This window comes from Aspergillus sydowii (assembly GCF_001890705.1).
Source record: "Aspergillus sydowii CBS 593.65 unplaced genomic scaffold ASPSYscaffold_4, whole genome shotgun sequence".
NCBI lineage: Eukaryota > Fungi > Ascomycota > Eurotiomycetes > Eurotiales > Aspergillaceae > Aspergillus > Aspergillus sydowii.
In genome coordinates this window covers 2503177-2515297 of record NW_024467862.1, presented here as the reverse complement: position 1 = coordinate 2515297, position 12121 = coordinate 2503177, and the positions used below count along the sequence as shown (strand labels likewise).

The 12121-nt window shown below is 50.8% G+C and overlaps 6 protein-coding genes across 6 annotated transcripts; 3 read left to right on the top strand and 3 right to left on the bottom strand.

Annotated features, from left to right (window-relative positions):
* Positions 1 to 460: 460 nt before the first annotated feature.
* Positions 461 to 1208, bottom strand: ASPSYDRAFT_44689 (GFA family protein). Its single transcript, XM_040846890.1, has 4 exons — positions 1043 to 1208; positions 833 to 994; positions 658 to 778; positions 461 to 611 (listed from the first exon to the last, which is right to left on the bottom strand). The coding sequence occupies exons 1-4, from the start codon at positions 1193 to 1195 to the stop codon at positions 580 to 582; spliced, it is 468 nt and encodes a 155-aa protein (XP_040704067.1). The 5' UTR covers positions 1196 to 1208; the 3' UTR covers positions 461 to 579.
* A 686-nt stretch (positions 1209 to 1894) lies between these two features.
* Positions 1895 to 5011, top strand: ASPSYDRAFT_89134 (uncharacterized protein; the record flags this gene model as incomplete). The annotated part of the gene is made up of 4 exons (XM_040852118.1): positions 1895 to 2343; positions 2396 to 3068; positions 3132 to 3498; positions 3546 to 5011. The coding sequence occupies 4 exons, from the start codon at positions 1895 to 1897 to the stop codon at positions 5009 to 5011; spliced, it is 2955 nt and encodes a 984-aa protein (XP_040704066.1).
* On the bottom strand, positions 4777 to 6442 carry ASPSYDRAFT_176892 (uncharacterized protein). Its single transcript, XM_040843465.1, has 2 exons — positions 6396 to 6442; positions 4777 to 6353 (listed from the first exon to the last, which is right to left on the bottom strand). The coding sequence occupies exons 1-2, from the start codon at positions 6429 to 6431 to the stop codon at positions 5196 to 5198; spliced, it is 1194 nt and encodes a 397-aa protein (XP_040704065.1). The 5' UTR covers positions 6432 to 6442; the 3' UTR covers positions 4777 to 5195.
* Positions 6443 to 7197: 755 nt separating this feature from the next.
* ASPSYDRAFT_89132 (uncharacterized protein) lies at positions 7198 to 10350 on the top strand (the record flags this gene model as incomplete). Its single annotated transcript, XM_040852117.1, has 3 exons — positions 7198 to 7583; positions 7632 to 7760; positions 7818 to 10350. 3 exons carry the CDS (start codon positions 7198 to 7200, stop codon positions 10348 to 10350), a joined length of 3048 nt encoding a protein of 1015 aa, XP_040704064.1.
* An 84-nt stretch (positions 10351 to 10434) lies between these two features.
* Positions 10435 to 10871, bottom strand: ASPSYDRAFT_935345 (uncharacterized protein). The gene has a single exon (XM_040852850.1). The coding sequence runs from the start codon at positions 10775 to 10777 to the stop codon at positions 10520 to 10522; it is 258 nt and encodes an 85-aa protein (XP_040704063.1). The 5' UTR covers positions 10778 to 10871; the 3' UTR covers positions 10435 to 10519.
* Positions 10817 to 12118, top strand: ASPSYDRAFT_44683 (phenylacetaldoxime dehydratase family protein). The gene has a single exon (XM_040846889.1). It carries the CDS (start codon positions 10967 to 10969, stop codon positions 11993 to 11995), a length of 1029 nt encoding a protein of 342 aa, XP_040704062.1. The 5' UTR covers positions 10817 to 10966; the 3' UTR covers positions 11996 to 12118.
* Positions 12119 to 12121: the final 3 nt, after the last annotated feature.

Genomic DNA, 12121 nt, shown 5'->3' with positions numbered 1-12121 from the left:
TGTCATCAACGGGCTCAGATGTCAAATGACAGGCCACAGCGCTTGGTGGTGCACACTGCCACTGTTTAATTTATCCGACACATCCTCACGCGATATCTTTGTAGGCTTGGATATAGAATCGAGTATTACTGTACATACCCTTCACCCAGATTTATCACGTCCCGGAACATTTTGCCACCAGTAAGATGGATACCTGGAATACCTTGAATATCAGAGCCAAACAAGCCGTTCGCTCTGGCTTCTCAGACCATGGCAAATGGCACATACTATCCACTGACAGCCACCAGTGCGTTGGTTCGGCCATTCCAACCGTCCCCTTAAAGACGACCTGGTCCAACAAGTGTTAAAACAGCTCCTTCAAAGCCTGTGAAATTTCTCCGGCTGAAGTAGGCGGATACCGCTGTCCTTGGCCCGTCTTATGCTACCTACGGTACCAATCGAGAGTGGCATACAAGATTAGGCAGGCATACTCGGAGATTTTTCATTCTTACAAAGTGCTGCACTATTTCCAGCATCAATCTTGTTTATATACAAAATAGACAACCCATGCATTATGCCAGTCGTGACAGTACTGCACCCTTATTCCTTGATCTGCTTCTTGTGAAACACATCTACAGTGGTCAGTAATGAATATCCACAAATCCTGGTCCGACTTACTAGGTACCTCTGGCATCCAGCTAGCCCGGTTACTACAAAAGAACTCCCCCTTTGGCGGGAGGGCTTCTGGATCGTCGAGGGATCCAACAACAAGATACCGGAATTTGTCCTTTACAGCATCCTGCGACACCTAGTCAATATTCAACAGTTCCAAGAGATGATCAGTGTAACTTACCCCATACTCGCAAATAAAGCTACCACAGTTATCACAGAATTCTCGATGCACGATCGATCCAGAGCCGTTATCCTGGGCGAACTCCTTCGTCCGGCCCGCTGTGATTTGGAGAGCATCCTTGGGGATTTTTGCCGTCAACCCGTAGTTTGTACCGAATGCTTTCTATTATATGTTAATGCTGCTCCAATTAAATCCATTGGTAATGCGTACCTTGCAACTACTGCAGTGACATAATGAAGTCCTGGCGTCGTCGGGAGAAGACAGGTTCAGGTCATACTGGATTCTGCGGCAAGTGCAGGAACCAGCATAGGACGGCATCTTGACAACTAAATCCAATATCTTTCGCTGAAGCGATAGGCTCATGGGTGAGGACCTTGAAGATGTAAATGGGCTGGGGAGATTTCCAAGGGCGGTTTCTGGCTGTTTACTAGGTATGCATGCTCGTAACCCTGACGTCATTCAGGCTCAACCATTTAGTGCGCCATGAGTATAGATACATTTTATTTATATTTGCTTGTGATTTTTAATCTTGTATGCGTAATATTGAAGGTATTTTTTAAATAATGGCGGCTTGCCAGAAGGCCTTCCTGTAGTAGTCAAGTTGAACATCTATATATACATTGACAACCAAGCAGCAAGCATGAGCGCATACATTGGCAGGAAAGAGCTAAAAGGAGCAGTGAGCAGTCGCCCTTTCTGAGAATACTATCATGTTCATCGCGCCTTCCTGCATATATACAATAAGTGATCTCCAAGTAAGGAAGGTGCAGGGAGTGCCCTGGGTTGCTCCGGCCATCTGTATACCTCAGGGTTGGGATGAGGATAGCCTTACATTTATCTGCCATCCGCGGTGTCGCGGAGAATGGAAAATCCTGGTAGCTAAAGAGCCCAGGTACCTTGGCAAGGCTGTAAATAATTTTTTTTCATATAGGTGCCAACTCAGCCTGCAGCTCTCAGCCTCGCAGCCTCGCGAGCCGTAGCGGGGCTGAGCATTTTCTCCCCATCATCTCCTTCTCACTTCAAAAATTTTCTCCAAGGATTCATGACAGTAGCCAGATCACAATGACAGACCCGTTCGCTGTAATTAGCGGGGCAGCGGGTGTTGTTTCCCTGGGCATCACGGCGTGTCAAGGCCTTGTCGCCTACTACGGCCCATTCAAGGCATTCAGCACCGAAACAGAGAGTTTCGTTACGAGCGTGAACGGCCTTAGCGCAACACTGGAGCTGTTGAAATCCAAGCTCAACCGGCTTCAGAACCCACTTAACCCATATGTAGCTGACGAACTGCAACTAGTGGCCGACAGAATAAACGACTGTGAAGGTACATTACAGCGTCTCTCCCAGACGCTCCAAAAATGTCAAGGATATGATCCAGCGGGGACGATAACGAGGAGAGGAAAGGCATTTGCGAGAGCTCAGTATCCTTTCAAACGTGGGACACTGGTGTTTTTGACCCAGACGGTTATGGGGTTGCAGTCGAATTTGGACATAGCCTTACACGCGCTTCACCTGTGTGTTTTGCCATGTCCATGCTTTCATCAGCCGCATATCTAACCGTTGAAGCGCAATGTCGCACACTATACAGGAGCAAAATACTTCGTTTCTCGCCGTCTCTCGGTCGATGGCTTCTGACGTCGCCACCCTCCCAGGATCATTGCAGCATCTCCACAGCAATCAGCAGGAAATCATACAGATAGTAACGAGCATCCAGCAATTGCAGCTTAAGTCCATTGACCAGTCTGTCCCACTGCCACCGCCCAACAGAATCATTCCTCGTCCTCGCATGATTGCAGGTCGTTCGGGCCCTGCACATCCCCGGCTTCATGCAGAAACTGGTTCGCGTGGCAAACACTGCACCTGCACCAAGAATGGCAGCTGGTTATTCAGCTCATGGGGCATGCTATCTGGAATCCGGGGCCATCAGTTTGGGTGTCCCAAATACTACGATCGAGAGGTCACTACCCTCGTCAATGGCAAATTCACTATCCTGAACATGTTTTTGGGCTGGTCAGCGCACGTTCATGTGGCACTAATCCATGAAACTGCGAGCGTTATAATAAGTCCAACCATTAGTATTTGGCCTGTGGTGGATGAGGAGTCGCCGGCATTCCGAATTATGTACGAGCTCGCGGAATATGAGAACATAAACGATGCGTTGGCAGACTTGCGCAGTTTATACAATAAAGGGAGGGCTTCACCGAGGGACACGCTCCCAGATGGACAAACCTTGATGCATGTGAGGCTTATCCACTTCGGAAAAGTGTGTCGTAAATAGAGAGTTGCTAATTGTACAGTTAAGTTTGCAGTGCGGAAGCTCTCGAGCTTCACTAGGAAATTTGAATGTGCGCGGTATTGCCAATTCGTCGAAGGCCTCGTGAAACTATCTCCAGTTGGCCTCAACCAGCAGTCGGACTGTGGTGGTACAGTGTTTGACACTTTGCTGCAGTACGGGACCTGCAATATATTGTATGATACGGCTTACCTCAGTTCTAATGTCCGTGCATTGGCGAGCCTCTCAGGAGCGCTCGTAGACCACGGGGCTGTCGCCACGATAGATTCAGCAACTAAGCTACCAAGGCGGCTCGAGGTGCTTAGATATGAATATTTCACGTCTAACCCCAACTATCTGTTTCTCCCTATCGTGATCAATGATCGCGGTGCAGAAGGTATCTATGCTTAGCATGTATCCAAAAGACCTGGTCTGACTGTATAGAGTTTCCGTTCTCACCACTTGAATTGGCCGTGCTCCAGCGAGACGAGGGCGTGATTAGAGAGCTTCTAGGAGGAATGGGCCCTGACCACCGGCTTAGTAAGTATGAGAGATGTGCTTACAGGTCGGCAATTTCATGGCCACGCGGGCTGCGAATTATGCTGGACTTCCATGTCCCTGAGTCCCTCCAGTTTCTACTCCACGAGGCGATTGTTTGTCGCCAGTATGAGTCCGCCGCGATAGTCATGAATATTGAAAAATGTTATATTTCGAACTTCCACATACTGCGAGCCGCGAAATTATACAGCCCAGCACTATTCAAAATGCTAGCAACAAACCTGGCAGTGCAAAGACGGTCTCTTCGCAACCAGGCTAGCAGATCTCTCTCACCTAGTGCCTTTCGTGATTTGGGTTTGAGCGATTTAGAGGAGCTCCTTGATAGTAAGGCGTTCGAAGTGGAAACGGCACTCGGCTACTCGTTCAATGGCAAGCGCTTAAGCTCGGCTGAGATTCCAAGCGATTATGACGCTAGTTCATCTGTTTACCACCTCATAGGCTCTAACTTGGACGCAGCAAACATCCTATACAGTCAGGGATTCACCAACGTCAACCAACTGGATGTTAATGGGCTAACGCCATTGTCTAAATTGGATGTGGTCGACGCGAGCTGGGACCTTGATAAGTTCTTGGAGATGTGCGAATGGCTCCTCGACAAAGGAGCCTCACTTCACAGCCCATCTCTGCCCCCACCTTGGCTGCTCACACCTGGACATAATGTTGCATACGGTGCTGGGGAATGGCTCAGGCAGGAATTCCACTGCACCTGGTACGATCGTCGAAGCGAGTGTTCCGACAAGTCAGAAATATGGATTTCCGAAGTTTGTCAAGCATGGTTTACTCAATGTGTGAACCATTGGTCCTTACTACAGGAGGTATTCAAAGACACCCAACACCACGATGGTTGTTTCTGCGCTTGCGCGAGTGATGGCTGTTTACCATTAAACGTATTCCTGAAGACGGCTTTGGACCGTTACTGGTACCCGTCACGCAGTCTGTTTAATTCGATTCCTGGTTACATTGTCGCCGGAATTTTGGATGACCAGCATCCATCGGCTCCTAGTACATCACAACTCCTGCATGATCGAGTTACCCCTGCGGCAATCCGAATCTGCACATTTGAGACCCTTGGTCTTCGCCATACCTGCCGCCGTCACTATGGCTATTCTCCCGAGTTCGGGGGCGTTAAGGTGGATGACATAGCGGAAGTTCAAGAAGAGGAGCGATTCCTCATTGATCAGCTAGAGCAGCTGGTTTCAGAGTTCGAGCTGAAATACAAGGAGCTTTGCGTGTCCCTTCCAGAGTTTCTGCGAGGGTACTGGGCTGAGCGGATGGAGGAGGTTCTCACCGAGGTTTTTGATGAGGATGAAGCACATGCTATGGAAGAGGCTGGAGTCGTTTTGGACACCTGAAACTGTTTTTACACTTCAATATTGCAGCAATTTGAACCATGTATGGTATCATCACTTAAAGTAGAATGTCCACTGGGCAACGGTTGGTGCATTTTGATATCACATTGATATTGTGCTTATCATGTAAGGTACATCAACTGAGGCTATGAAATGCAGTAGAGAGCGGGCTCATTAATGTTCCTCCCTACTCCTTCCACACTAGAATACCATTCTCATACAACCCAGTGACTATGCCCACATTCCTAACCGCATCCTTCGCCGCCGTCGCACTAGAGCCGTACCCCTTGCTAGACACGTACAAAGTCTCCAGCCCTCTAGCAGGCGTCCACCTCTCCACCCAAGACGGCGAGGTCGACGTCCAGCACTCCTGAGGAACAACACCATCCACACCCTTACACTCCGTCCGGGCATGCACAGTCTTATCCAGCGACGGCGGATGCGGATGTCCCGCAATTAACAGACTCCCGTCTTTATCAGTCGACAGATTATCCGGCACAAACCGCAGCCGGATCGCATCCACTTGCTTGAGGGAGTTATCCTCGTGCCTGTGATACAATCGAACCTCTGCCGCCCCCGAAAGCGCAACAGCAACGGTCGACTTATTCAGCAAGGTAACCCCGTTCACGAACGGACCGCGCGCAACAGTCTTCACTTCAATAGGCTCCGCGGCGAGGTTTACATACGCGACCGTCCCACCGGGGATACCGGAATAGGTCTCAGTGACCGCGAGGGCAGGGTAATACCTGCGACGGAAATAGTGGTCATTCGTGACATAAAACTCATCCCGGTTCAACGGGACCACAGAATTCGGAGTACTGAGCAGCGGGTGGATAATTGAGCGGGTATGTTTTGCGACAGCCCCGTTTGGATTTATCGTCAAGGTGAAGACCTCGATACGCGATCCCTCGATGTGGTGGTTACACACGACCAGGGTGCCGCTCTCGCGGTGATACTCGACCCCAAGCGGGTGGAAGGAGAATTTCCCCTCGTAGGCCGAGAGATCAAATTCAATAGGAAAAAGAGCTCTTTTCGACGATTCCTCAGGGAGCTCGTAGCGATAGATCCACAATTTACCGTTTGGGATGGCGTCGCGGTCTGGGTGGAAGGTCCCCATGACTGTATTCCACAGGTCGCGGCCGGGATCACAGCTTAGGATGGCGAGGGCGTCTTCGTCGATGATGATTCCATCTTCGCAGTTGCGAAGTTTGTTCTGGAATTTCACTGACGATGTGCTGAATTTGTTGAGCTCGGGCAGATTGTTGGGGTTGTTTGAAAATAAGAGTGTGAGCACACGGAGTCGGCCATGGAGGTAGGGGAAGCTCCATGCCAGAAAGAGTGTTGCCTGGTGTTGTTAGTACTGCATTGACTGGTTTTATAGACTTACGATGGCAAAGCGCGACAGGGTTCGAAATGAGGACATGGCGGTATGCGATGATGAAGGAGGGAAGTTGGGATGGCGGGGAGTCTTGTGCTTACTCCGTATGCCCCTTGTGTATCCTGCTGACTTGTGCACATAATAAATAGACAATACTCTATAAATGCCCTGTTTTAGTAAGGTTATTTAATATAAAATAGTATTATAAGTATATTTGCTTAAAAAGTAGTACTTATATCCCTTATATATCCTACTGACGTGTATACATACAATAGTAAATAGACAATACTCTGTAAATGCCCCGTTTCAGTGAGGCCATCCGATATAAATTTTATGAATATATTTGCCACGAAAGCAAATAACTAGCAACCCCACTACCGGTATTGTTTCCGCATTCTGAGATCTGGATGCACTCGTGTCAAATCTCAACCCGTTCCCTCCATCAGGAACTGAATATGACATCACTCGCCAGGGCTCAATTTGAGGCATTCAGGCATCGTGAGAGTGTGGGGGCCAAAGTGTACTGGCGTCAGGGGTATCACCGCCACATTATATCCACAAACCTCAATATTAAAATATACTGGATTGGTTCATTCCACCGACGGTCATGGCATCCACTGTGTCCACTGTATAAAGTATACGAATATAACGGTCGGAGAAACCCAGACATCGGTCGCACCGGACACGAAGGAATAAGCAATCCTGCAGGTACAAGTGTTGCCTGTTGCTGCCTGCAGCGTTTACCGTTGTTATTTGAACCTGCGCAGCCCTCTATCTTTCTGGCTTTCCCAGCACAACCCAAATTTTGAACATGGGCGGCTACGACAACAATTGCGCCATCTGCGGCGCTATTGTAAAACAGTTAATTTATGTGGACGATGATGATATTGATCAAAATGCCAATGAAGATGTCGAGGGTGTCGAGGATGACAGCGAAGACGATGGCGAAGATAGGAATGAGGACGAGAATGACAACGATGGCAGCGAAGGCAGCGAAGAGGACCACATCGAAGATGTAGACGACCAAGAGGACGACAACAATGAAGACGAGGAAGAGGACAACGGCGAAGACGAAAACGAAGATAACAACGACAACGACGAAGGATACGACAAATCGCTCATCAAGGTCGAAGACGTACTCTGGATGAACGATGTCCGAGTCATGAGCGAGAACCGCGAAGCACTGTCCATGAACAAGTGAGACATTTGTCTTTATATACTGGAGCCATGCTAACATACTCCCAGAGTCTTTGTCTCCGGGCTAGCGGAATACGATGATTGGGGCTTCTTCGATGTTGACCCCGGAAATCATCCCAACTTCCCGACACGAGAGCAGATGGACTACGACCGGGATGGCAAAGTCAAATTCAGATGGTATGTACACCAGACTGAGAACGACACGCAGAAAACATCCTGATTATCTGCGTACAGTTTCGACTGGGACACAGACCATGCATTTGCAGTTGCGTACCATGCCCCATGCCGCCGCGTCTTGGAGGGATTCCTGTCAACCCAGTTCAACGCGGGAAAATTCATCGACGAGGAGATCTTGTATCAGACCTTCAAAGACTTTGTAAGCGAGGACGACGACTGCGCGCAGTGCCTGACCAAGATCGACTACGGCATCGACACGACCGAGCAGTACTGGGAACCGAGGCGTGGCGAAGAGTACACTGTCATGAATCCCTTGAATATTCATGACCCGCAGGACTATTATGCCGATCTACCGCTGCTGGATGACGAGGATATGGACACGAAGACCCATACGGCCGTCAGTGCGGCACAGCTGTCCAACGACCCCATGGCAAGACTTCCCCCGGAACTCCTATTCGAGATCCTGATCACCCTGCCCATGGCGTCTGTGAACTGCCTGCGAGCCGCCAGCCCTGCCGTCGCGCGGTTAGAGCTGAACAATGGCTTCTGGAAACAGAAGTTGCGACAAGACATGCCGTGGCTATTCGACTTTCCTGACAATGAGGACGAAGAGCTAGATTGGGCGAAATGCTACGCTGACCTCCGCGTACGAAGCAAAAACGGCAATCCTGCGCAGATTCGAGCATTGGTAAACCGTCGAAGAATATGGGGGGTCTGGGAGCAGCTCGCTCCCTCGTATACCAGGCGCAAGAGCGTCAAGGATGAGGAGCGTAGACGATCACAGGGGTCGTTGGTGACGCAGGCTACATCAACACCTATCCGCCGGCTTACTTCGCCACAAGCAAAAACTGATTCCCTGGCCCTGGCGTTGCTCAGGTCTCTGTCAGATCTGGATGGTGACCTTCCAACTCTGTCTGTCTTCTGGACCAGTAAAGGCGCTCTGTCTGGATTCGGCGTTCACAGGGAGAACATGGACACTATCGGTAGCCCAGAGAAGTTCGCCACACGCGACGAGGTGAAAATCGGAAAGAAGGACTGGATTAGAGGGTTCATACTCACGTCACGCAGCCCTACCAAGGCTGGCAATGACGGGGCGCGAAGAAAGGTCGTCGGACTCAAGGTTCTCTTTATACATGGAGAGCCCATCCAGCTAGGGCAGAGCGACGGAGACCACATGCTCATTCACACCGAAAATGATCGCCTGCTGGTCGGGCTGCTTGCACAGTGGTCCCCCGGGAACCCTATATCATCACTTTCACTGCTCCATGTTCCTGTATCCGAGGGCTCGCCCAATGCAGCAGACCTAGCGCGAGCACAGGCAGGCAAACCAGAATCCTCTACAGCGATCGGGTCCAGACTGTGGAAAGACCATCTACCACCACCAGAGATGACCCTGTCCGAGGAAAGAGTCGGCTACTGGTCAATGGACTTCAAGGCGGATCTGGCGCCAATGGAAGCCCTTGTGTTCGGAAGAGACGAGGACGAACTCGCAGCTATCACGGAAATCTCAGCAGACGTCCAGTTCGGCGCCTTCGAGGTCCGCTATACCAACAAACCACATAAAATGATAGGCCCGCGCCCACTGACCATGAAATGCCTCTCCATCGACGGAGCCGGCGGAGAACGTATTGTCGCTGTCGGCACAGCCGTCGGGCATATCACGCACGGCATCCGATTCATCACGAACTACAACCGCCAGCTCGTACTCGGGAGTTGTCGACCCAACCAGCGCTCCGAAACTGTACACGGCTCGACCGATGAAAAGACCCTCCGCGGAATCTACTGCAACTGGTCCCCGCGCTCTTCGCCAAAGGCAGGACTCGAGTGTATCGCCGGCTTACTTTCTCCTTCCTTCCAACCACGAGAAGAATCTACAGAAGAAGAGCAGGGCACATCATCCGATAGTGATGGTGACGGTGATGGTGATGAGCACAGTTGGGAGCCCTGCGCACCACCTGCAACATGGAACGCCTCAGGACCTATATATGGGGCGCACGAAACACCCCATAACCGCATGCGCCGGAACACATCTTATCCAACCGCCAGTGCGGTCGTAACTTGGCTCGACTGTACCCGGCCGGTCCGTAAAGTCCGGTTGAACGTTGCGCACAGAACGCAGAATCTCCCATTTACACCGACGAGTCTGATACTCGAATACACAGACGGGTCGGTCAGCAGCGTCGGACCAACCCGTCTCACCGCGCCAGTAGACACCGAGGGTGAGAACGGTTTCCCCTGGTGCTGGTGCAGCTACGATTTCAAATTGCCGGAATCTGAGTCGCCTCTGGGGAAGATACTCCATTATTCCGCGGCGGAGGAGTGGAGTATTGACGGTGGGACGCTGCTGGAATCATGTCGGCTTTGGGCCGACGATAATGGTCCATTGCGCGGTATACAGTTTGTTTCCAGCGACGGGGGTGAAGGTCCGCGCTGGGGTGTCTGTGAGGGGACTCCTACTGCGGCGATTGGATTTGGCGGGCAGTCCGGCAATAAGACAGTTGGATTGAAGCTGTTTTTGGATAGCAATGAGAGGCCGGTTACTTATCCGGATACTGTTATTGTCGGGATCCAGGCTTTGGTTGAGAATTAGCTTCTAGACTGGGAGTGTTCGTTATCATTTAGTCCCTGCATCCTCGGTTAGCCTCTGCTCGGTGTGCAGGGCTCATTAGGGTTGCTACAATGTAGATAGTCATTTCAGATTCGTATATCTAAACAAATCTTCCACTGTAAACCGACCCGACCAATCTGGGGCGATAAAACTACCACGAACAAGGAAACCCCGCAACGCCTCTGACGCAGGGCAACAACAGGGAACATGTGAATCCAGTATACTGGCGAGCCATACAAAGACCCCATTTGTCCCAAGCCATCTTGGCGTGGACAGAGCTGAAACTTGATATTCCCCCGCATGCCGATCCCCAGGTGAGCATCCACGTTACAGGCCTGCGCAATGACCGCTGGTTGCCCGCCGAGAACCGCCACTTGGGCGTCCGGCGTCTGGGATAATACTCCGTCATACCTTGCGACGGCGGGTGGCCTTATTTTCGAAACTTGTTCTTAAGGATGTGGCAGCCGCAGTACATCCTCATTGTCTTAATAGATCTACTATCAGACAGCAAAGGATTATTCTGCTGAGTAGGTGTAAAACTGTCGATATCTTGACTCGTCCGTAAAGTCGCTTTGAACTGCTCGCGTGTGATCATACCATGTTCACCATCAAAAGGCCCTCCTCGGGCACCTTCGTCTACTCCCTATTCGGAGTCCAACAACCAACCAGCACCATATCAGACCAGACCCAATCTCTGATAAAGTCCCTTGATTGCCTCTTCGACGGCACCGACAGCCACCTCGACAGGGTCACCCAGCACGGCATCATCGCACCAGGCGAAGGCAAGACCCAAATATGGCTGGCGACGTGGGCGTCAACCGCCAAATTCGAGCAATGGTGGGGGTCGAAACCCGTCGTTGACTTCTGGGCCTGTCTACCTGATGATGCCGGCGTCTGGCGCGAGATCATCCATGTCCCTTTCTCTCGGACGCAGTATAAAACCACGCAGGATTGGCAGTCGGGGCAGGGGGTGTATTTCCCGCATGTCCCCGCGACAAAGAACGGGTACTGGGGATGGATCCGGGATTCGATTGAGCAGTTGTCGAAGGAGAACCGGATGGATACGCCGGTTGTTGAGGCGCTGGTTCCACAGCGTCAGGCGGATTTGAGCGAGAAAGTACGCGGGCGTGTTCTCATGGATACATTCCCTGAGAATCTATGTTTTAATCTGGAGAGGCAGGACCTGTCGAGGATGATGGAGGGCGAGAAGAGTGTATGGTTTGATCAGTTCGATCGGTCTGTTTGTAAGTGGATGGACGATTTGACTGCTGCTGCACCAGAGGCAGGAATCCTCACTTCACGGATGTGCTATGACGAGAGTAAGGGCACCTACAAGGAAGATGAGAGTGAGTTCCATAAGCACACCCGGAAGGTAGAGCTGTTCTTTTTCAAGGACCTCAAGTCCATGGAGAGGGTGGGCAGATCGAACAAGGGGCATGTCGAGTTGCGGAATAACATTTTGCAAACTTATGGGCCTGGAGGGCAGATGTCCGAGTGTGGGAAGTTGGCACTCTGGGTGGAAACGAGTGTACTCAAGGCTTCTGAGATCGTGGCAGAGTATATCGGATGCGTCCCTGGGACGGGATTTCTGGCTTACAGAAACCATGAAGCATTCCAGCGTCGATAAGCAGGGCCATGAGTGTATTCATTTGAATAGCATACTGTACTCAGCATTGGCATATAATTAGTACTGCAAAACCCGGAATCCCAGTAAAACGATCGTACATTTACATCAAGAAACAAATCGTTTGAC

Coding starts and splice junctions, on each gene's coding strand:
- ASPSYDRAFT_44683 (XM_040846889.1), top strand. CDS start 10,967: ATGTTCACCATCAAAAGGCCCTCCTCGGGCACCTTCGTCTACTCCCTA.
- ASPSYDRAFT_176892 (XM_040843465.1), bottom strand. CDS start 6,431: ATGTCCTCATTTCGAACCCTGTCGCGCTTTGCCATC. Junction 6,354..6,395: donor CCCTGTCGCGCTTTGCCATC/GTAAGTCTATAA, acceptor TAACAACACCAG/GCAACACTCTTTCTGGCATG.
- ASPSYDRAFT_935345 (XM_040852850.1), bottom strand. CDS start 10,777: ATGACGGAGTATTATCCCAGACGCCGGACGCCCAAGTGGCGGTTCTCG.
- ASPSYDRAFT_44689 (XM_040846890.1), bottom strand. CDS start 1,195: ATGAGCCTATCGCTTCAGCGAAAGATATTGGATTTAGTTGTCAAGATG. Junction 995..1,042: donor GTCACTGCAGTAGTTGCAAG/GTACGCATTACC, acceptor AACATATAATAG/AAAGCATTCGGTACAAACTA. Junction 779..832: donor GCTTTATTTGCGAGTATGGG/GTAAGTTACACT, acceptor TAGGTGTCGCAG/GATGCTGTAAAGGACAAATT.